Genomic DNA, 23,085 nt, shown 5'->3' on the forward strand with positions numbered 1-23,085 from the left:
GTTATAGCCACCAGTCTCATCAGGATGTGTTTGAAAACCCTCCAGCAGGAGCTGAGCAGAGCTGGTCTCAGCTGGATACCACTCTCAACGAGAAATGCCGTGGCAAAGGGTCATGTTTCTTCAGAAAAAAAAGTATCTTCAATAGCTCAGGAAGTTATTAGTGTCTGCTAACAATAAGAGCTTTGGATTGATTCAATAGATGCTCATTTTAATTGTAAAATGCCAGTAATGAGAAATGTGCCATCCAATGACTCATTTTTCCCTTGTAAAAATTATTGGACATTTTTATTAGTTTTACAAATGACAGGACCTCGTATTTCTGAGAACACTTTATACAAGCCTTGCACAAGCCCACTCTCATAAAAGCGTGTCTGTGGTGACATCCAGAGCCACAAGAAGGGGAGCGGTAGAAAGGCCCAAAGTGGTGAGGACAGCCCACAAGTGGAACTGGCAGGACCGAACCCCAAGAGGGTGGGAAGGGGTGGATACAGTACCGGAGACATGAGCCCCGGCACTCCTTCCCAGCAGTGCCTTTCTGGAGAGGCACGGGGCAGGCAGGGGGATGGGTGCCAGCCGGCGCCCGGAGGTCTGCCCGGCTCGGAGCCCCGGCTCGGGGCAGCCGCCGCGGCGCTGAGCGGCCGCCCGGGCGGGCGATGTGCGGGGAGCAGGGAGGGCAGGAACGAGCCCCGGCCGAGCAGAGCTGAGCCAGGTAAGCGCCGTGCCACGGCACCGGACAGAGCGGGAGCACGGAACCTCGTCCTGCGCTCGCACGGAGACGCTTAACCCGGCGTGATCCATCCCGGCGTTATCCGTGCTGGAGACAGCCGGGCCCCGGTGCGCGCCGGGCTCGCCTGCCCTTGGTTTGCGAGAAACACGAGTAGGGGTCAAGCGCGGCCAGGGAGACAGGGGTAGGGACACCGGGACACCCCGGAGCAGCCCGGCTGCAGGAGCAGCGCTGCTGGACTGCGGCTGGACGGGCTGAAGGGGAGCGTCGGCATCACGTTCCTCCTGCTCCAGAGAACGGCAGAGTTGCTTTGGCCAGACTGTGCTTTTTAAAAAATCCAAGCGATTTCCCATGGAGAATTAATTTGCACAAGGGGGGGCGGGGGGAAGTAGTTTTAGAGAATATGTCATTTCAGCGTTTCATTTCTCCTCCCTTGCTGACATTATTTGTATTTTTGTTTGCATCTCCTCATGAGAAGTCATCTGTGACTCTGCATAGTGTACTGCGAGTTGGCATGATATGACATAATGCAAGAGCTGAGATAGCCCAACGCTTCTATTTTAGTTTCAAGGATATTTTAAACTTTATGTTATCCAGGAAATTTCTGAAATATTTGTCTTCATTCCAAGCCAGAATGAAAACAATTTTTGAAATGTCGGAAGTTCCCGTGAAACAAGTAGTGAGAGCTTCCAGCTCTGCCACCGTGCGTGACAGGGTGGCTGGTGTGGAGGCCCCAGACTTTTACAGAAGAATGACAGTGGGCACTGGAGAGCAGGGAACGGGTTTCTGTGTTCCAGGACATCCCAGGAGGGACCTGTGGTGACTTTACAAAACCTTCTCTGGTTTGTGGGGCAACAGCCTAGAGAGGGAGAGGCTCGGAGGGGCTGCAGGCAGAGCCTGCTCCGTGCCATCAGCCCCAGCGCCGCGTTTGCCAAGGCTGAGCTGCTGTGGGATAGGCAGGGCCGTGTGGGGGCCGCAGGAGGCCGGGGTCCCACGTCTCCGTGTCTGGCTGGAAAGCGCTATCAGGTTCCCAAAGTCTTTGCCTTTGCCTCTATGCTGAGACACTCAATCCTCAGAGCTTTGTTTTCCGTACTCTGGGAACTGACAATTTGTAAAGACATGCTGCTGGGCTAATCCTCCATCAGCTCCTGGAGCGGAGACCAGCTGGATCTGGCAGCTCTCTCCCTTCTCCCACTTCCTCCTGCTGAAGCAGTGAGTGTCTGGAACCAGTAGCTCGCAGGTTTTGACTTGTACGCAAAGCAGAGCAGCAGCTTTCCCAGGCGGCAGCCGGGACCGCACAGGCACCTTGTCCTCGCCGAGGCAGCGAGGTGTGCGTGCCACGCGGGTCCTGGCAGGGATGCCAGCCTTGGTGCTGAACTCATCTTGCCTTTCCGCCGCCCTCAGCCGTTGCCGTGCCCTGGAGATGCTCTCAGGGAAGGGAGCTCTTTCCGCAGCATGGTTTGCTGCTGCTGCGCTCCGCAAGCTGATGTGTCGGGGAAGTGATAAAATTAAGACTCTAAACAAGACACCTTCCTCTTTGCGTACGGGAAATCTCACAAAGAGGCAAAGGACCAAGAGTGCCTTGCCCATTGCCCCATGCACAGTGGGGTCTTCTGTGTTTGGGGAGCCCTGGCAAACTGTGAGAGCTGGGTGTCCATCAGACTAGTCCCTGGAAAATGGGATCACCCTGCAGCCCTCACTGGGAAGGCACCAGTGCCATTGCTTGGCATGTACAAGGTCTCAGATTTCTGGAAAACTCAGATTTCAGAAAAAATTTTAAGCTACCTGGGGTCTGTCAGAGCAAATGAGTTGCAGTTTCAGCAGCCACTTGGTCCTGGCTTAACCCTGGGAAAGCAACTGTGTTACAAATATTTACCTGATGAGGTAAACCATCAATATCCTTGAAACTTACATTAAAAAATACTGGACTAGAGCATCTCATGGGTTTTGCTTTTTCCCCCTTCTGATTTGTTTCACAATATGCCAAAAGCATGGCTTGAGTTAGGGTTTTGGCAGGATCTTTTATCATGATTGATATAGTGGAGGATAGAAAAGAAACTTGGTTATCAGAGAACGCCAGAACTCAACTTCCTAGCACATACATTCAATAATGCAAAAATTCTCCTTTAAAGGTCTCCTTAGAACAAATCCCAGTCATCACAAAACCCATGGAGATAAATTAAATTACATTTTAATAGTGGAGAATTCATTCCCGGGCCAGGCACAGCAGTGAAAGTATGTTCTCTCTTAGGCAAAAGCAGCCTCATCTCCCATCAAAATTCTGAATGTTACCATATGAAAAACTTAATTGGGAATGAAACCCCAAAGCTCCCAGGACAGAGGCACCATGAGAGACCACCCCACTTCCTGCTCCACTGCCCCACTGCTGCTCTGGTTTTGTTCTTGCTTGTCCTGCCCTGTGCTGGGATCGGTGTGCCTCCTGAAAAAGCCAGGCTTGACCCGTCTCTTCCTCATGCCTTTGTCCTGTCGATATTTCAAATGCATACAAATGCAGCACGGGTGTCTAAGGCGTGTGGGGTTGCTGGGGGTGGTGATGCAGGGGGACAGGGGATGATGGGCAGTAACGAGGGTTGGTGACACCGGGTGATGTGGGGTGATGTGAGGTGATCCAGGGTGTGCTGTAGGGTGCAACCTGGGCCAGCCTCACCTCGAGGTCCCACGTAATGGATGCATCCGAAAACGGAAAGGAGGCAAAAGGTAGAAAGAGAAAGGGTAGAGCTGCCATAGTTGTACTGCTGGTCCGTCCCACCGAGGGAGCCTTTCACTCCTCATCCTCCCCATCTTGGCCTCCCCTTGCCCCGGCTCTGGGAGCCTGAACCTTGCTCCCTGCCCAGCCTCCTCCATGCTGGCCTCATCCTGTAGTGCCAGGCTGGGCCTCACTCTTCCCCGTGTCTGTACAATGACCAAAACCCCCGGGCAGAATTAGCTCCTTGCTCAGCGCTGCATCCAATTAATTATTTAGCGTAAGACACAATATGTAGACATTTCCCATCCGCACCAGCAAAGCTCTTGTCTCTGCTGGAAAGTTCTGCAGAACCTCTGGGCACAGGCAGACATGTGCCCTAAGCTATAATTAAAGTAATTACAGGTGTTCTGCAAGTGGCTCAGAATACAGCAGAACCAGCACATCACTACTGCTTTTGCTGCACAAGGTTCCCCTCCACGTGTTTGCTGCTGGTCTACTCAGCTGCTTTCAGTGCAGGGATGCTCCTGGGCCAGCCTGAGTGGTCCCTGCCCAGGGGACACAAGCCCACTGTTAGTGAGGACACATTGACAGGCACTTCCCACCCACTGATGTTATGTCAGCATAACCCAGAGCACCAGCATCCATTCTGTGGGTAAGCAGGAACCTTCAGCTCATTCCCAAACTACCTCAGTACCCCAAAACCACCCCAGGGTCCCAAAACTACCCCAGGTTCCTTCTGCTGCAGCCTGCTCCCCGTGGTACTGCTGGGCCAACAAGGAGCTCTGTGTCACTCCCAGTGCCAGCCCAGGATGCAGGGCTCTGCTCTCGCTGTGGCAGGTGACCCACGGGGTGCTCAGGACTCCCAAGGTTACCAGGCTGTCCCCACACTGTGATGGGAGCCTACGACAAATTACAGGCTTCCTGCATGTCCCGCCTGTGGGGTTTTGTCACACATGATGTCCCACATCTGGGACTCACCAGTTGGAGATGGCAGTGCTATTTCCATGTTGAACTGTAACTTTTTTACCCCCAGCCGTTCCAGGGCTTACAACTATTGTGTGGGGTTTTTAATGTTGCAAGAATTTATATTGGGAAAAAAGTGCTTTTTTTTTTTTTTCCCTCTATGCCTTGGGAAATGTCATCCAGCAGGAATGTTCCCAAGAGCTGATCATGTCTGAGAGAAGGATGGGCTTGAGCAGGGGCTGCATGCCCAGCTCCCATCCCAGTCCCAGTCTCCCAGAACTGGCTGTGACTCCCTTGGGTGATCCATCTGTGCTCCTCAAACTCTGCCCTGTGGTCCTGAGGGACATCTGCAGCAGCTCAGGCAGGAGGGAGGGAGCAGACGCCTGGAGAGGGACAAGCTGCTCACAAAGCCACTCCTGCTGCAGAGGCTATTGGTTTCCTGTACTCTTGGCTGTGCCAGTGGCCTCTTCCACTTCCAGCTCTGGATGGAGCTTACAAGAAATGCTGGAAGTCCCAGCCCTGTGATGTGTCATCATTCAAACTTCTCTTTAATAGCATCCCAAAGTAATTTATTTTTCCCAAACATCAAAGACCCCCGAGCAATGCTGGGAGAGGCAGGGCTTCCCCCCAAACCCCGGTGTCTCCTGCACCCCTCTGCCCTGCTTGGGGGCTGAACACCCTCCTTGGCTGTTCTGGGGAGAGCAATTGTTCCAGGTGGGGCTGTGGGGCCAGGGCAGGCAGAGCTGGGACAAGATAAAAGTGAGATGGGTATAGATTGCCCTGCTGTGAGGGTGCTGATGCCTTTTCCAGGCTCAGCATCACATCACAGACCACCTTCAGGAGCAGGTACCAAGGGAAAAAGAATAATAATGAGAAAGAAATAGCAAGGAGGTGCGAGTCTGCATCTCCTTATCTTCTGCCAGGATTCAGAGCCACCATCCACCCTCTGGTGTGCCAGGGGTACTGGGGATGCAGGCAGAGCATCTCCTCAGTTCGACCTCTGTGCTCAGGGCATCCCTCTGCTCCCCAGTGCTGCTGTCCTCCCCAGCTGCATGAGTTTTGTAGAGGGAATTTAACAGAAAATTGCAGCAGCTCCTGCCTCTACAAACACAGCTTGCTGCTGTCCCTGCCAGCACTCCATGCTGGCTTGCCTCAAGGAATCTGTGACATCCGTCCTGCTGTGATCTGTAACAATATTGGGATTAAATTAGCTTCCCTGAGCTGCAGAGAGGTCAGTGTGTAAGGCCCCTGGTTAATACAGCAGGCCAGAGAGAACAGAAGCCTCCCTGCATTGGGAAAGGAAAACAACGGGGTCTGTTTGCAATCCGTGCAGCTAATTCAAACAGCATTCCTCAAACAACAGGGGAAAGCGCCTTCGGAGCAAATGGGAAAAGAGCATTTCCCAACATGCACATAATGCTGCTCCTTGGGGAGAGGGGAAATGTCCAGACTGCCCGGACAAGGTGCCAGAAGACATGTCAGGCCCAAGAAAAGGGTTTGAATAGCAAGGCGGCTGGTGGGGCACACAGGAACTACCCCCTGCCCGGGGCATGGCAAGCCTAGAGCAGGTCAGTGCTGCTGGACCCCTCCTGACCAGCCCACGGCGTGTGGGGGTGCAGGCAGGCACCAGCTGTTGCCTGCACCACATCTGGGGTGGGATGGGGCATCTCATCCCCTCCACCTCTGGGATGGCAGGGTCTCGCTCTCCCGTCACCCACAGAGACTTCTACACTGAAGGAATTTGCACGGCTCTGCAGCTTGTGGCTCTCAGCACCAATCTGGGATGACGATCCGGGGGCAGTCCCAGATGGAGACGCTTCCAGGCTGCCAGCAGCACTGCCTCTGAGCACAGCCCCTGAGCAGCACAGACTGGATGAAAGCCTGGGCTTGCTTGGGAAGCAGAGGCATGCCCGGGTGATCCTATCAGGAAGTCAGCTCTGCATCCCCTGGCTCTCACACTTCCCATAGAAGGTGTGATCCGGGTGCCCCTGTGCCTGACCCCCCAGCACAGGCTCTGCAGCCCCTGCCAGGAGCACAGTCGTTGCCTTGCAGCCAGAGCGAGTGGGGAGGCAGTGGGCAGGCACTGGCAGAACTGTGCTCCTGGGACTGGGGCTGCCGATGTTCAGGTGTTATTACAGACGATTGCCTGGGCTATCAGTCATCCTGCAGCAGAGAACCCTCAGAGCAGCAGACCAGAAAAGACCTTGGGTCCAGTCTGTCCTTCTGACTTTTCCAGAAGGAAAGTCAGGACATACTCACTTTCCTTCTGCTCTCTCTGTGAGTGTCTTTTCTGCTTTTTTGCTTATGCTGAGATGTTATCAAAGGCTGATGAGGCACAAGGGATGAGTAATGCACCTCCTGTGCCAGCTGGGAATTTGTAGGCATTGGTAGGGTTAATGTGGGTCTGAAAGAAGCTCTGGTGCTCAGTTCTGGATCTGCTGGGTGCAGACCTGGGTCCACCCACAGCCCCTGTCCTCAGCTGCACCAGGGACAAGGGACATGGCTGCTGGTCATCCATGCTGTCCCTGGGCAGGGTCAGCCTTTCATGGAGACACCTTCCCCCTCTTCAAGAGAGACAGAGGGTTTTGCAAAGCAGGAATTATAGAGGGATGGAATTGGACCAAAACATTGCAGGTTTTTAATGGAAAGAAAAACCACTTTAAGGGTGGGCTAGAGAAGGTGGTGGAATTGGCGCTTCCTGTGCAGAAAGAGAGTGGGGTCCTCCCCCCAGCTTTGTGCAGAGCCACTGTGCACATGTCCCAGCCAGAGGAGCCCTGGGAACCTGCTGTGGGTGTCAAGGAACTGTCTGCTTTCAATCTGGAGTGGCTTGGCATCTTATCCTGCTAAAACAGGGGATTTCGTGTCCTTTTGTACAGGAGAGAAACAACCTGTTTGGGATTAATTTAGGATCAGCCTCAACAGCCATTAGCTAAAGAAAACCAAGCCTGTAAATGAGCTCCTGTCAGAGGGGAAAGAAATGTAAGACTTGATGCTGGATTTATTATGCAGGGCGTTAAGGCAGGTTTTAATTTGATTCACCATCCTCTGCAATGACACCTCTGGCACCACGGAGCTGTGAGCATGTGCCTTTGCCTTCAGCCAGACCCACTGCTCTGTTGGGCTAATTGCTGCTTTGCTGGTAGCCCTGCTGCTGCATCTGGGTCTGTCAGCATTGCCAGTACAAAGGGGTTTATTGCCCAGTTAGAAACTTGATCTACAGCTGTCAGCTGAGGCTGCAGCACTCCAGTATCAGAAAGGAGGTTTGGCTATTCAGTGTGCATGAAATACAGATCTTGGGTTCATCCGATTTTTTACTCATACAGTCAATGGAGTGATGTTGTCCCTGACAACATTTGATGGTACTTGAGAATTTCCTAGAATACAAAGGAAAAAAAAAAAAAAAAAGCTCTAAATATAAATAGAAAAAGGTCTTCAGTATGGAGACTTCCAGCAGTTACTGGTCAGCATCTGCCAACAAGCAGAACCCATTCACAACCCTCCTGTGAGATAGCAGAGATCTCAGTGACATAATTAACAAATAGGAAATGAGGGACATTTATCGAGGTGCCAAAGTTCAGTACAAATAAAACTTCTATGTACGTGATCACCAACACAGCACAAAGGAAACGCTGCAGAAAGGGTGAGTTTTCTCTCTTGCCTGTGTTTGGGTTATTTTGCACCTCTGTGTTCACAGCTTCCCCCACACAAGAGCTGTATACAGCAGAGAAGATGGCAGGTGTGTGAGGAATTCATGAGGCCTTCTGAATCTCTGCGTCTGGGGGGCTGCTTGATGTCATGTTCTGTATCTATACCTTGTCCTTATCTCCCTCAGGGCTCTCGGGTCCATACTGAGTCCTAGAGAGCACTCCAGGGCCCGTGGAGCAGCTGTCAGGGATACTGAGGGACCTCTCTTCAATGGGGGCTCATGGGCAGCAGTGTTGAAGGGGAACTGCCCTGGCCCCAGCAGGGGATCCAGGAGGGATTCAGGAGCCACCACAGTGCTCATCACATCGTTTGAAAGAGCCTGTGCCCTCTGGCTTCCAGCTCGGAGCCCTGCAATCTTGGGGAACCTCCCCCAGGAGACTGCCAGAATCCATGGCCGTGTCATGCCTGGCAGCTTGTCATGCACTCCTGGGACAACTCACCAGAGCACCAGGGCTCTGGGCAGAGCCTCATGGCCTTGGGCACCACATCAGCCCTGCGAGAACCAGACATGAGGGTCAGTCATGGCCGGGCAGCAGCGCTGCTGGCCCTAGGAAGGCTGGTGGCCACAAACTCTTCTCTATGGCTTGTACATGGAGCACTGGGCCAGCCCAGCATGGCTCCTGGGAGCACCTGGCTGCCACCTGAGCCCCAGTGCAGGATCTGTTCATCCCACCAGGCGTGCTGGGGCTCAGGGAAGGTGACTGAACACTGATGTCCCCTGTTCACCTGCACGAAGCGGGGTCTGACACGTGTCCATCCTGGAAAGCAGGTGGAGGAGGGAAGGGGAGCTGACAGCACAGGGAGGAGAGCTCCAAGGCTGCTCAGATGTGCTGGAGGACAGGTATCCCAGGCAGTCCCACTGCAGCCATGCTGTTCTCCTGAGCAGGAGTGTTTCCTCCTGCTGAGCAGCCAGCAATGAAAAAACAACCAGGCTCTGAGCTTTTCGCCTTCATGCCTTCCCCCCTCCAGAGGATAATAAGCTGCTTTTAATATCTGACATGTTTATTAACAGATGCAGTTGTGACAGCTGATGACTTCATATGCCACTTACCACTAAAATGTTAGTAATAACTCAGAATTAACTGTCATAAATAAAAAAGACTACAAAGACAACTCGATGGTGTGTCACTCTGCAGTAATTTACTGAGACCCTGCTGGCTCTGGATGCGAGGCTGGAAGGTCCTTTGTTGAGCTCCAGTCCGGGTTTTGCAACAGTCACAATATTTTGGCTGGATATTGTCTTAGGAGGTGGTACTAGTGGGGTGGAATTCCCTCATGCAGGAGTTTGCACTGGATGCCTTTACAAAGCTGGATACTCTGGTAATAATAATAATAAAAAGCCCCTACCCGGTGGATGGGGACGGAGTCTACGGATTAAGACCAGGATTTATTAATGTGCAAATAGCTCTGATATGATCACATACTTTCTGCTTTGCATACGCAGGGAGCAGCGTGGGCTGATGGAGTAGGAATTAGCCCGAGCGATCTTTATGAGCTGAGATCCTGCACATCGCAGAAGGGTTTGTTTCTCTGTGCAAAACCCGGGACCTCGTTAGAAACCTGCTTTAAAAAACGAGTGACCAAAATATCCAAATGCACCAGACTTCTCCATGAACTCGCCATGAATATATTTTTCATTTTTTTTTTGACAGAAACGTGTGTGTACCTTTCTCTGGAGGAACTGAGGAATTTTTGTAGTTGTTCTTATAGTGTTTTAAATCTGAGAACCCAGTAGAGTCTTTTCTGCAGTGATGAGGGAGTGACAAGTTGAAGGTAAGGGCTTCAGCATGCTTGTTTTGTGTCAATGGAGCTTTTGCAATGTGGGCTGGTAATGAAGAACGCGAGCCGTGTCAGCATCTGACTGCGGGTTTGCCTTGTGCAACGTGGATAATGAGTTCAGACAATGAGAGCTGTGCAAAATCACAGCACGATTTGTGGGATCCCCTTTCTCCCCCCCTTCCCCAAGGTGCATGGGGCTTGCAGGGAAGCTGGGCTGCTGCGTGTGTCCCCTGCCACTGTGTTATCTTCTCGTTTGGGGAAAGGGACACAGAGAGCTGTCGGGACATTGATCAGCTCGCTGGAGCTCGTAACTGATTCTGGACCAGCTGTGGGGTCCCGCCAGCCACGGTGCAGCGGGTGGCCGTGCCCTACTGCCCTCCCCCTGATCCTGATCCCAGGGACAGGGGCAATGGGAGGACAGGACAGTTAATTTGCTGCTGTCTCAGTACTGCTGTGGCTGCACCTAAGCCAAGCCTCCTGCCGCGCACCCATGGGGGCACGGCAGGCGCTTGGAGAGCGCGGGGTAAGTACGGGCTCTGTGGAGTTTGGAATGGGGGATCAGTGGAAAATACTTAATTGGGATTGTGGCAGTAAATAGACGTGGTGTGAGCAGCTGGTGCTGATGTGCAGGGGAAGTGTTGCTGGATCCAGTGCTGGTTCCATGGGTCAGTGAGGGCTCCTGCAGCCAGGCTGGGACACAGCTCCCCAGTGAGGGCATGGGTCAAGGTGACTTCAGCCTCGGTGCTCTGTGCTGATGGAGCCAAGTGCTGAGAGACGTGGGTGGGGGTGACTGGAGTTTGGTCACCTCTGGGCTGCTGGAGTATTCTATAGGCTCAGGCACGTGTGTTCCCTTGAACACCCTGGGTACAGAGGAGGGGTGCTCAGGTGATGAGGTTTGGGTTTAGAGGCACCTTGCAGTAAAAGGCATTAAAATAGGGTAATAGTGGCAGAAAAAAAATGCTGCATGACAAGGCATGCATGGAACCTCCCCCCTGCTGCACAGGGGTCAGCAGGTACCCACGCAAAAATATCCTGTCACCTGAAGGTCTGTGAACTTGGGCCAGTGCTTCCAGTGCTGTTTGAGGTGGCCAGGTCTGCTGAGATCCCACAGGGACTGGGCACTTGCAGTGTGACATCTGCCTGGAGGGTTCTCCGTTTGCTGTGATTTAGTCTGAAGTCCACTGGTGACCCTGGAGCGGGTGAACTCCTGACTCCATCCGCTCACCCCGCTGCGGGGCCAGGGCTGTGGAGGCTGGGTGGGAGGATGGCAGCAGCACCGCGGGCCTGGGAATGCCAGTGCTGCAACATGCCTGGAAACCACGCTGGAAAAAAGGCTCGTTTCAGCTGGATCAGCTCCCTGGCCCCTGCGTGGCCGCTGCGAGAGCAGCAGCACCACCCTGAGGGACGCGGCAGGGAGGAGCTGGGGATCGGCTCTGGAGATCCCAGTGATCCCCCGAGCACAGCCAGAACCAGCCAGCCGTGCCACCGTGTGCAGGCAGCGGCTGAGCTGAGCTGAGCATATTTCCATACACACGTTTGCATCACCCGAGCTAAATGTGAGCTGGCCCAGCTGGACTGTGAGGTTGGGACTGCGGTGAGCAGCAGAGCCGAGGGCCAGGTCAGCTCTCCTGGACTATGGGGACAGCCCTGGAGTGGAGCAGAGGGGACCGTGCAGCTGAGACAGGCGGCACTGGCAGCAGACCCTTCCCCTGTGCGGTGTGAGGGTGACCTGTCATCTTGCCAAGGATGGAAGTGCCTGTCTTTGCCTAAGACCTGGCAAATACTGACAGGTTTCTTGTCATACCCACCACCAATCTGCCTCCAGGAAGATCCTCAGGGGCTGCAGCTTCCTCACTTGTTCTCAGGCAGTGGGGTGGCGTGGGCTGGCTGCAGGATGTCCTTCATTGCAAACCACCCCGAGCACTGCCAGGCCTGAAGAGCTCAGAACTTTCTCCCCCCTGCCCTAGTGGTACACAGGGCTGCCATCCCACAAAAAGGCAGAGTTTGGATGGGCTCAGTTCAGGCTGGCAGCAGCAACTGCTCTGGAGGACACCCTGGCTGCCTGCTCACGCCCTCCTGCTGTCCTGCCACATGCCCAGAGCTGAGGCTGAGGGTTATTTTTCCCAGTTTGTTTTCCTCTGCTGCTGGAGTTGGTGCTACTCCTGGCTCTGCAGGGCTCAGGTTTCCCAGGCAGTGATGTCTGGGAGAGCCAGAGCACCGGGAATCCCTTCAGGAAGCTCTGCTCGGTAGATGGTTCCTGTGCACATGGCCAAGCAGAAAGCCCCAGGTGCTGCTCAGGGCTTTGCCCTGGGCTTCTGTCTTTGCAGCTCAGCACAGCAGCTCACGGCTCATCAGGTCCCTGTGAGCCTGCAAATTTGTGTTTACAAAGCTGGCAGGCAGGGTCTGTGGTGGAAGGAGCTGTAAGCCCTTGTTTGCAGGCATTTCCATAGAACTAAGAGGGGAATTATTTATTGAGCTGAATGTGTGTACTTGTTGTAGGATGAGCCTCAGCAGCCCTGACTGTGCTTCCCGGTTTGTGTCAGACCCCCCTGCTCCCCACCCCCAGGGCTATGACTGGTGTGTGTCCACCCCACACCTCCTGGGGCACCTGCTGAGCATGTCCCTGCTCAGCAATGGGCCTTTAGGGAGCCCTTTTGGGGAAAGAGCCAGATTGTCAGTGCTCTGGTCTGTGCTCGCTGAACTGGCTGTTCTGTTTCCTGCTCTGAAATTTGGTTGTGCTGTTCTGCTGAGTTGCTGATCTGTAGGAGGCTCAAACCCACCTGAGTTGTACTTAAGAGATACAGGCCTGCTGCTCCCATGACTGCAGTCAGGTCCCAAGGCACAGAGCTGTGTCTGCCAGGATGATTCCAGTGCAGCTCCAGATGCTGCTCTGGTTCTGTGGAGGAGCAGCAGGCATGGATCCTGCAGCCTGCCTCAGGGCTCTGCCTCCTCCTCCTCCTTCTCCAGAGCAGTGTGCTGCCTCTGCGTTGGCATGAGGGCTATGGGAATCCCCATGTAAAACATTTCCTGATGTTTTACAGTGCTGAAGCACAAGCACTCCTGGAGGGAGGCCTGTGGCACTGTGGATCACAGCGTTTCTTGGAGCAGCTACTGCAGAGGCACCGTGCAAGGCGGGTGGGGAGCTGGGGCTGCAGATGGGGGCTGCAGCTGCAGGATCTGAGGTGCTGCTGACCCCCAGAGCAGCTACCACTGCCAGGCCAGGGCAGAGGGATGGCCATGAGCAGCAGCCTCTCCTCAGTGTATTCCCCACCAGCGGGTCACAGCACGGCTCCGCAGATCCGGGGAATGCAGTGCAGGAGCTGGGGGAAGAAGTCAGACCTCAACAATGCTGTGGATAGCTCTGCTGCCAGATTGGGCTTTATTATTTTATTTTTTTCAGTGAAGTTTATGGGTTGGGGATTTTGCAGAACTTGGCACTGGAATCTAATATCAAATGAAGACCTTCTGGTTCGGAAATTTGACTTAATGCAGACGTCTTTTATTGCTTCAAGGATTAAGCAGAACAAAGTGGCTCTGCCTGTGCATTTGCAGAAATTTTGCCAGAGGCACGTGAGACACCCTGTGGCAGCTGTGATGGCCGAGCCAAGAGTGGTGGGACCTTCCACTGCGGAGGGTTTCACAGTGCTGCTCCTGGAGCATTAGCCCTGCCGACAGGAAAACAGCCCTCGGGAACACAGTAGAAGAGAGGGACTTTCCCACAGAGAACAAGGGCCCAAACCCACTCCCTCAGTCCTTCCTTCCCACGGCAGGAAGGCAGGGAGATCTGCCATGGGGTCACCAGCTCATGAAAGTAGGGCCCAGGTAGAGCAGACACCGGGCTCAGGGAGCACCAGCAGCATGGGCACGTCCCTGTGTGCCTGTGGAGCAGGGACAGTGGATAACCAGGTGCCATCGTTGGTGTTTGAGGGGCCTGTTGAAAGCTCCATCAAAGCTCTGGGGAATGTGGAGCTGCTGCTGCCACCCACAACTTTCTGGAGCTGGACTCTGCCCTGGGGTGGTGTGTCCTGGGTGCTGTCCCCTGCTGCAGGGCTGGGAGATGTGGGATCAAACTAACCTGAGACCCTGCAAAACCATGACTCCTCCTGCAGGGAACCAGTTTGTGCATATTAACACCCCTCGCTGACTACCAAGAGAAAATTCAAATTCTCTATCCAGCGCTAGGACCTGGAAACCCAAATTATCCCCCTCACAGCTGGTGCCCAGCCTTCTGTTGGTAGTGACCTGGCAGTTCCCAGGGGTTCATTCCTACTGCTGCTATAACCAGGTTTGTCCTTTCTCTAGCATCTGGTCCTTCTCTCCAAGGCTCAGTAAACCTTTGGAGAGCCTGTTTACATTTCAGATCCCTGGTACATTCAGCAAGAGGCAATATATCAGCAATTTAGTTATTGTGGATTAGGTCTCAAATATCCTCGGGATATAACGTTGGTCTTTCTCACCTTGTGTGTAGGAGGACTAATGGCAAATTATCTGGATGGTTTACATTTTCTGGTTTGTATTGGAGCTCCCAAGGACCAATTTATCGTGATTGAATTGCAAACAAGGCTTAGTGCCATCTGAGATTCAGGGGCCAGGTCTCTCCATAAATGAATTCAGAGCAATTCAGGTTACCCCAAATTCTTCCTGTAGATGGGATAATGGCATAAATCCTGCTAATGTTTAGACTGGAAATTGTTTGTAGCAACCTGAGCTTGACTGATGGCTGCAGTAACAGAAAGAATCATAACTCGTGTCCTGCAGTGAGGGTGGGAAGAGCTGGGAGTCCAGCCAGACAGCTCACCACAGACCCCCAGGTGCTCATGGGGGTGATTTGGAGACCTGTGGATCATGTGTGACCTACCAAGACGCTGACTCTGCAGCGCCTAAAATGCCAGTGGCCTTTCTGTGCTGAGGCCAAGCCCAGGCTCTCTTTGGGCTAGAAAGCAAGGAGGGAAAGCGTGTGCTCGCTTGGTTTGTGCTACGGTCTGAAGGTTTCCCATGGCGCTTCCCTGCCCTGGACTGGCCAGCCCTCAGCAATGGGGTATGGGGTGGTGGCACGAGCTTCACGCTGGCTCTTGGCACGCTGGGGCTGTGTTTGCTCCCTCCGGACATCCATCCCTGCTGCTGGGGGATTGTGCCCCATCTGTGAGTGTTGTGTAAACACGGCGTGCGCTTCCTGTGAACGCGCTTCACCCGCAAAGCCGCCGTAATTAAAAACCGGGGGCCGTCGGAGCGGCCGCTGGCACTCGGCTCTCGTCCGGGGAGAGTCTGGGTTGTGCTGCGCTGACGGGGCCGCTCGCTTGCCCAGGGTCCTGTGGCCGTGCTGGGCATGGCCGGACTATCCCACACCACCTGTCCGGAGGGACCCTCCTGACCCGACCCGCTGCCCCCCAGGCGCCGTGCCCAGGTCCCTGCACAAGTGCAGCGGAGCTGCGGGGATCCCCGCTCCGTAAATACTCCCGCAGCCCGGCTTAAGCACTTGACAGTGTTTATAAAGCAGCTTGCAGCAAACAGGCTTGGAAGCGTAGAACAAGTTGGTGTTTACACAAGTGACTAATTATTTATTTGAAAATCCTGTGGACGACCCGTAGGCTGTAACGACAAGCACATGGGGAGCGCTGGGCTCCTGCCCCGGCAGTCGCAGCAGGGACACGGTGAAAAGTTCAGAGCCACCGGGGCGGGGGGACAGTGGCGGTGGCCCCGCAGCTCCCGGTGGCCGCCAGCTCTGCCGCCGCAGGTGAGCCCGTGCTGCCCGCACTGGGAGGTGCCCGCACCAGACACAGCTCAGTGTTCGTGCCGTGCGCTGCTACAAGGCTCAGTGGTACCCGGGTCACATCTCCCTGCAGCAGCTGCCAGCCCATGCCTGCTGCTGGGACAGTACCCTCCCTCCAGGTGTTCTGCTGCGTGGCCATAACTACTCTCAGGTGGGCTGGAGCAGGGGGGCTGCTTGGGCCAGTGGCCCTTCAGCAGGTTCCCCCCGTCAGGGTGGGCCAGGGAGGGGACTGGCCCATCCAAGGCTGAGGCCGGGCTCGCTTCCAGCACTGTCGCCACCAGTTGTTTGGGGCACTGGTGATTGCGCAGTTATTATAAAGGGATTAAAACAATTTTCTGTTTCATTTGACTTCACAGAACAAATGTTGTCGCCTTTACTCCAACACAATGTCTGCCGTTGGCAGGGCTTTGCTCTGCCAGCTGCAGAGGGGAGTGGGGCCTGGCTTGGCAGTGCCAGATCTCTTGGTGCAGCATGGAACTTGCCCTTCTTTCACACCAGGCACAGGGAAAACCACTTGAAAACTACAGGGAAAATGCCCTGTCAGCAGCCAGCTGGAGCAAGGGCTTGGGCACTCTCAGGAAAGGATGGTACATGTGGAGTCCTGGGTGCTGGCTGGCTGTTGGGAACTGGGCTTCCCTTCTCTCTCATGAACTCATGAAATTCATGCAGAGCCATTGGTTTGCTGCCCAGCCTGTTCAGCTGGTGTTGCCATCTCATTGCTCTGTCCTGCCATGCACGTTGAGCCACTCTACTTCTGGCTTGGTGAGAGCAGCATGGCACTCACAGCCGGGCTCACTGCCCCAATGCAGCCGGGCTCACTGCCCCAATGCAGCCGGGCTCACTGCCCCAGTACAGCCAGGCTCACTGCCCCATTGCAGCCGGGCTCAGTGCCCCAATGCAGCCGGGCTCACTGCCCCAATGCAGCCAGGCTCACTGCCCCATTGCAGCCAGGCTCACTGCCCCAGTACAGCCGGGCTCACTGCCCCATTGCAGCCGGGCTCACTGCCCCAATGCAGCCGGGCTCACTGCCCCATTGCAGCCGGGCTCACTGCCCCAATGCAGCCGGGCTCACTGCCCCATTGCAGCCAGGTTCACTGCCCCAATGCAGCCGGGCTCACTGCCCCAGTACAGCCGGGCTCAGTGCCCCAATGCAGCCGGGCTCACTGCCCCATTGCAGCCAGGCTCACTGCCCCAGTACAGCCGGGCTCACTGCCCCATTGCAGCCGGGCTCACTGCCCCAATGCAGCCGGGCTCACTGCCCCATTGCAGCCGGGCTCACTGCCCCAGTACAGCCGGGCTCAGTGCCCCATTGCAGCCGGGCTCACTGCCCCATTGCAGCCGGGCTCACTGCCCCATTGCAGCCGGGCTCACTGCCCCAGTACAGCCGGGCTCACTGCCCCAGTACAGCCGGGCTCAGTGCCCCAGTACAGCCGGGCTCACTGCCCCAGTACAGCCAGGCTCACTGCCCCAATGCAGCCGGGCTCACTGCCCCATTGCAGCCGGGCTCACTGCCCCAGTACAGCCGGGCTCACTGCCCCATTGCAGCCGGGCTCACTGCCCCAATGCAGCCGGGCTCACTGCCCCAGTACAGCCGGGCTCACTGCCCCAGTACAGCCAGGCTCACTGCCCCAATGCAGCCGGGCTCACTGCCCCATTGCAGCCGGGCTCACTGCCCCAGTACAGCCAGGCTCACTGCCCCAATGCAGCCGGGCTCACTGCCCCATTGCAGCCGGGCTCACTGCCCCAGTACAGCCAGGCTCACTGCCCCAATGCAGCCGGGCTCACTGCCCCAGTACAGCCGGGCTCACTGCTCCACACCGGGCTGTCTGCCGGTGAGCCTGGGGCACAGACAGCGCGGCAGCTCCCGCTCTCAGCCCTGTGCAGACAGCGCTGACCCTGCCCTGTGCTTCGGGAACGGGAGATGGGAGGTTTGGAAATTCCCTCAGAGCAGAAAAGCAGCGTTTTGGGCAGCTTGTGGAGGATCCCACCCCGTCCCCAGACAGCCCCAGCCCTGGCTGGGGACTGCAGGCTCGCTCTCTGCTAGGTTTGACTACCAGCCCCAGAGGTGCCCACTCGGTGGGAAACATCTTGTGTGCCTGGCACCCGCAGCAGCCATCTGCCACTTGGGGAGGGTGGCCCAGGGGTCTGGCTCTATTTTAAACAAGTTCCAGCTATAACTGCTGTTTGCAGAACTGGCAGATGGCAAAGATGCTCTGAGCATTTTGACGAGTGCTGATTATTAGCAACAGAGACCTATGGATGAGGCTGGAGCACAGTTCTCCCCACTACACTCCAGGTGCCACTATCTGCCAGCGCCCCCAGTGCACCCCACAACCCCGTGTTCACCCCCAGCCACGGTGGGAGCAATGCTGTCTGTCAAGTAACCTGTTCTCCTCTTCTTTTGCAGTTCCTGCTAGCATATCTGGAAACTGTGAGCAGCTAACGCCCACAGCCAAGCCCCCGATGGGACTAGGGCCGAGCTCCTGCACTCCTGACAGGGATGAAGGTAGAGCCATGTTACCTGCTACCTAATCTCGCTGGTGCTGATGTAGGTTGTGGATATGGTCCGAGACCTGGCTCTGTGCACAGACTCTCAGCTCTGATCCCACCCGAGACGATTTAGCGGCAGCAAAGACCTCAGCTGTGGAGCACATTCCCCCAACCACCCCACGACGGAGGGGCTGCAGCGCTGGAGAGTTACTATGCAGCTTGGACTGCTTGTGGTGGTGGTTTTTCTAAGCTCGATGGATCTAACAGGCAGCAGCAAAGTGGTGAAGGGCAAGAGGCAAAGACGAAGTATGTATGAAATGCTTTTCTTCTCTACTTCCTCTCATGATGCCGTGAAGGTCATGCTGGTGTGAATGTGTTTACAACACAGGCGGCTGGGCAGGGTCTGCAGTGCCCCAAGATCCCGCAGAGACTCCCCAGTCGTACTCCCCATGTCCCCTGACCTGAGCTGCAGTGTCCCCTGAGGTCACAGGGGGGGTCAGCTATGCCTCCAGCCTAGGGGGTCCCTGGTGGGGCTCCTGCAGGGCAGCCAGGCAGAATTGGCAAAAGAGCAGCCACAGTTTGCCCTCTTTTATGTTAGTGCATGTTAGAACTGTTTTACATTAAAACTGTTTTAAATTAAATTATATAAAATTGATTTTATATTAAAACTGGGACTGCTGAGCCCTGGGAGAACAAGGAAAACCTGACGTCATGGCTAATGCTATAAAGGCAATTTCCAGTGAGGGCCGAGTTTATACCTTTGTCATGGATGCAGGGCTTGGCACCAGGGCCCAGCGCTGTGGGAGGGATGGGGCTGGATCCTCGGGGGTCTCTGTGTAGAGGGGCCAGGGCCCACAATACCAAGGGGGTCCCGGTCCAGACCAGTGAACCCTCCTGGCAGCTGGGGGCTCAGGACCCCTCTGCCTTTGGTGTCTCTTCCCAAGGCTGAAGCAGCCTCCACACCCACAGGCCTGGTGATGGCAATGGGGCTGGGGCAGGCAGGGGGGCTGCCAGGGTCACAGTGCGGGGACAGGGCAGCTCCTGGGTCATGGCAGGGGGACAGGACAGCTTTCTCACCTCTAGTCCTGGCATGTGAGCACTATGCTGCTCTATGCTTGCTTTTGAAGTGTAGTAAACATGGTATTTAAAAGAATGCATCTTTTAAATACACAGCTTTTCTATAAACAAGGACATGGCTTGCATAATAAACTAATAAAAATAACCTGCATTCTAGTCTGCAAAGAATGCAATTGGTTTCAAAACAAGCAGCATTTTATACGATAATTAAAAGCAGAAAACTCTCAAGACATGGGATTGAGTATTTTTCTTGGACTGAATGCAGGAGCTGAGAACACATCTCTATTTTGGGGGCAGTGACACCTCCTGACTGCCAGAGAGAATTTAACATAGGCAGAGTCAGAGTGAGGTCTAGCCTGGGATGCAGCATGGATGGAATTAGAGGAACAGTTTCACTCCAGGGCCGTGTGCTCTGGTCCTTGGCATGGAGGCACGGCCAGCTCCAAGCAGGGAGGCTGCAGGAGGTGCTGGACCCTTGGGCACATGCCCATTATTAGTGCCTGCCCCACACGGGCATCAGGGCTGGGAGGCAGTGGGCTGCGTGGACAGTGCTGGGGCTCTGGGCACACTTGGTGGCTGCTTCTGGGTCCTGCTCCTCAGCATGGCCACTGTTGTGACTCTTGTGCCTGTGCTTGGCACAGCTCTGGCTCCTGTGGCCTTTGGGGACGGGGTCATGGTGTCAGAGCAGTGCTGTGAGTGTGTCAGTGCTGCAGGACCCTGGCCCTTGCACTGGTCCCCGTTCCTGCCCTTTCTGCCAGTGGTGCCAGTGGTTTGGGGTCACAGCTGGTGCCTGTAGAGCCCAGCACTAACCACTGCCTCTATCCTGCTCTTCCAGTCAGCACCGAGCTGAGTCAGGGCTGTGCCAGAGGTTGTGACCTGTGCTCTGAGTTCAATGGGTGCCTGAGGTGTTCCCCCAAACTCTTCATCCTTCTGGAGCGGAACGATATCCGACAAATTGGGATTTGCCTGCCTTCTTGTCCGCTGGGATACTTTGGCCTTCGCAATACGGACATGAACAAGTGCATCAGTGAGTGCGGGGCTGGGAGAAAAGGGGCACGGGCAGGTGGCAGGGCTCTGCAGGGCAGCACGTGCCCCTGCTCAGGTGCCAGAGGTGCTGTGGCTGTATGGAAGGGGTGAGGCAGAGCTGAGCACGGCAGCCTGACAAGAGCCCTGCTCAGCACTGCATGGGCACACTGTGGATGTGGGATCTTGCAGGTCCTCTGGGCAGTTTTATTTTATGGGTTGCCAGACCGGCAGCCTTTGGGAAGAGGGAAATCCTTTCAGGCATGTAGTGCCTGTTTTCCTGCTATACTGCTCACCAGACTCAGGCAGCTCTCAGTGAAATCCTTGGCTTGCATATTGTAGCCAGAGCACCAGAAAGAACTGGACATGGAAACACGGGATCACTCCCCTGGCAGGTCTACGCACAGCACCTTCATGGCCAGGTTTCCATCTAGTTCCCTTTCTGTGCAGCGTGTCCTGTAGCTGCAGCTGGTGCCAGGACTGTATCCTTTGCACCGTCCCTTTTGGCTGGCTGATGTTCAGCTGAACACCAGCCCAAAACTTTCCCATCCCGCCTGATTCTGTCCTGGCAGTGACTGCTGCTGGCCATGACAGTTGCAGCTCAGGGAATGGTGCAAAGAAATCTCACTTCTGAGTGGCACAGCCAGGCCTGGCATGATGCTCACAGACATGCCCTGGCTGCTGAGAGATCCCTGGAAGCCAGGACTGGGTTCTGGTTGGCAGTATGGAGCTTCTTGAGTCTTTTGTTCACATCGGACTACATGATGGCTTTGGTGTTTGGTTTGTTTTTTTTTTCCCCCAGAATGCAAAATTGAGAACTGTGAGTCCTGTTTCAGTCGAAACTTTTGCACAAAATGTAAGGAAGGTTTGTATTTGCACAAAGGGAGATGTTACGTCACATGCCCTGAAGGCTACGCTGCTGCCAACGGCACCATGGAGTGCAGCAGTCCTGGTAAGCATGCACGCAGAATGTCTGCAGTGGGTAGTGCTGCAGGGGGATTTAAATGATGAACCCCTCATTGTACCTGTGTCGAGGGGGTGTCAGCACAGCCCTTCGTAGGGCAGAGCCCTCTGGGAACCTCTGAGTGGGGAACAGCCCCCGGTGTTTGTGAACTGTGACCCAGAGTTGGTGTGGTGTGGCATGGAACGGGGTGCTTGGGGACTTAGGAACCTGCTGGGGAAACACACACTTCCTTGCAGCCTAAGGTGGGGGAGAGCAGTGGTGGGCTCTGGGATGGCCTGAGCTGGCAACCCAGGCACAGGAGTTACAGCTGGGCTCTCGTTATCTGGCAGCACAATGTGAAATGAGTGAGTGGGGGCCGTGGGGGCCCTGCTCCAAGAAAAGGAAGCTCTGTGGCTTCAAGAAGGGCAATGAAGACCGAACAAGGCGGATTCTGCAGGCTCCCTCTGGGGACGTGTCTCTGTGTCCTGCAACCACAGAGGTGCGGCGATGCACGGTGCAGAAGAACCAGTGCCCTGAAGGTGAGCAGAGGTGGGGGGGGTCTCGCCATGGCTCCCCCATACCCTGTAGAGGTCAGGCACAAGTAGTCAGCCAATTGTCCAGTGCCACAAATGTGCTGTGCAGCTCCTGACTGCTCTGAAGTGCAGGGGATATGGATGTGATGGTACTTGGAAGAGCTGCAGGTGGAAGGGGCACAGCCCCCAAGGGGGGTGGTCCTTGGCACAGCTTGCCATGTGCGCCATGGGTTTCAGCTATTTTAGTTTCTTCCCTGGCCAGAGAGCAGCCAAGGGTGCACGTCTGCGTGCTGCTGTGATGGGAGTGCTCTATCAGAAGGCTTAGGTCTCTTTTCCCCAGGAATTAAAAGTGTCTTCAGGATGAATGGTGGTTCGGTTACCTTGTTACAGAATGGACAAGGATTGCAGCTGTGTTGAGCGTTCTGAGGGGAAAGGGTTCTGAGCAGTGACTAAATGCACAGGAATTCACCAGCAGGGCAGGGGGAGGTGGACAGGGCTGATCTGTTCCCTGATGCCTTGCTCCACCTCACGCTGTCCCTTTGCTTTACTGCAGGGAAAAGGAAGAAAAAGGAAGAGCAAGGAAAGCAAGATAATGGGAATAGAAATCGGAAAGACACCAAAGACACTAAGTCTGGCACCAAGAAGAGGAAGAACAAACAGAGAGGGGCCACTATGGCCGCGACGCCCGCTAGCCCTGCCCAGTAGCTGGCCCTGTGTGTCACCTGATGGCAAGACTCCATTGCTGCTATGTATATGAAAGCTTTATTGAACAAAGCACTGCTACACCATGTACACGTGTCCAGAGACAGACATATACTCCAGGCTGACCCACGGACTGACAGAGGCCACACACACAACACTTAAGGAGGCTGCACACCCACCCTGCCCAGGACTGCGGCAGAACGCTGCTGAGGAGTGGGAGCACACACGGAGGCAAAGCCCACAGCCCCAGAGCTCTCTGGGGACACTGCAGGGAGGAGAGCTGGAGCGTAAGCCAGTGAAGGACCCCGACATGGGATTAATTTCATGATTGAAGGCCTCAGCTGGAGCCCAAGCACATGGCCCCAGCACAGCCCCACTGTGCCAGGGGATGAGACTGAACCCACATGGCCACTCTCCCTGACCTGGCATCCAGACACACACAGCAGTGGCCTCTTTCTCTTCCCTCACCCTTTATTTTGTGTTTTAAGCTGTATGACTTTATCACTGCGAATACATGCTAAAAGTTTGTGATAAGAGGTCAGTGGTATCAGCCCTGAATCTGCTTCAAAGAATTACTTCAAATTAAAAAAAAAAAAGCCAAAATCAAAATGACAACCAGCTTCCTGAGTGTGTGGTTCATACCTTGGCCCCTATGGAGGCTGGTGTCCC

At 55.0% G+C, this 23,085-nt stretch overlaps 1 protein-coding gene across 3 annotated transcripts; it reads left to right on the forward strand.

Moving 5' to 3' along the window:
• Positions 1 to 501: 501 nt before the first annotated feature.
• Positions 502 to 22,419, forward strand: RSPO1 (R-spondin 1). Of its 3 annotated transcripts, XM_062509114.1 has the most exons (6): positions 502 to 709; positions 18,056 to 18,154; positions 20,051 to 20,242; positions 21,041 to 21,190; positions 21,532 to 21,720; positions 22,268 to 22,419. In XM_062509114.1, the coding sequence occupies exons 1-6, from the start codon at positions 502 to 504 to the stop codon at positions 22,417 to 22,419; spliced, it is 990 nt and encodes a 329-aa protein (XP_062365098.1). The 3 variants fall into 3 exon arrangements, with proteins under 3 accessions (XP_062365098.1, XP_062365099.1, XP_062365100.1); XM_062509115.1 differs by lacking the exons at positions 502 to 709; positions 18,056 to 18,154 and adding an exon at positions 18,351 to 18,444; XM_062509116.1 differs by lacking the exons at positions 502 to 709; positions 18,056 to 18,154; positions 21,532 to 21,720 and adding an exon at positions 18,351 to 18,444.
• Positions 22,420 to 23,085: the final 666 nt, after the last annotated feature.

The sequence above is a fragment of the Cinclus cinclus genome, chromosome 26 (genome assembly GCF_963662255.1).
Source record: "Cinclus cinclus chromosome 26, bCinCin1.1, whole genome shotgun sequence".
Lineage (NCBI taxonomy): Eukaryota > Metazoa > Chordata > Aves > Passeriformes > Cinclidae > Cinclus > Cinclus cinclus.

What these genes read in the sequence shown, in the direction of transcription:
- RSPO1 (XM_062509114.1), top strand. Translation starts at nt 502, where the DNA reads ATGAGCCCCGGCACTCCTTCCCAGCAGTGCCTTTCTGGAGAGGCACGG. An exon ending in CACTCCTGACAGGGATGAAG is followed by an intron (nt 18,155 to 20,050) that starts GTAGAGCCATGT and finishes CTGCTCTTCCAG; the next exon opens with TCAGCACCGAGCTGAGTCAG. An exon ending in CATGGAGTGCAGCAGTCCTG is followed by an intron (nt 21,191 to 21,531) that starts GTAAGCATGCAC and finishes GTTATCTGGCAG; the next exon opens with CACAATGTGAAATGAGTGAG.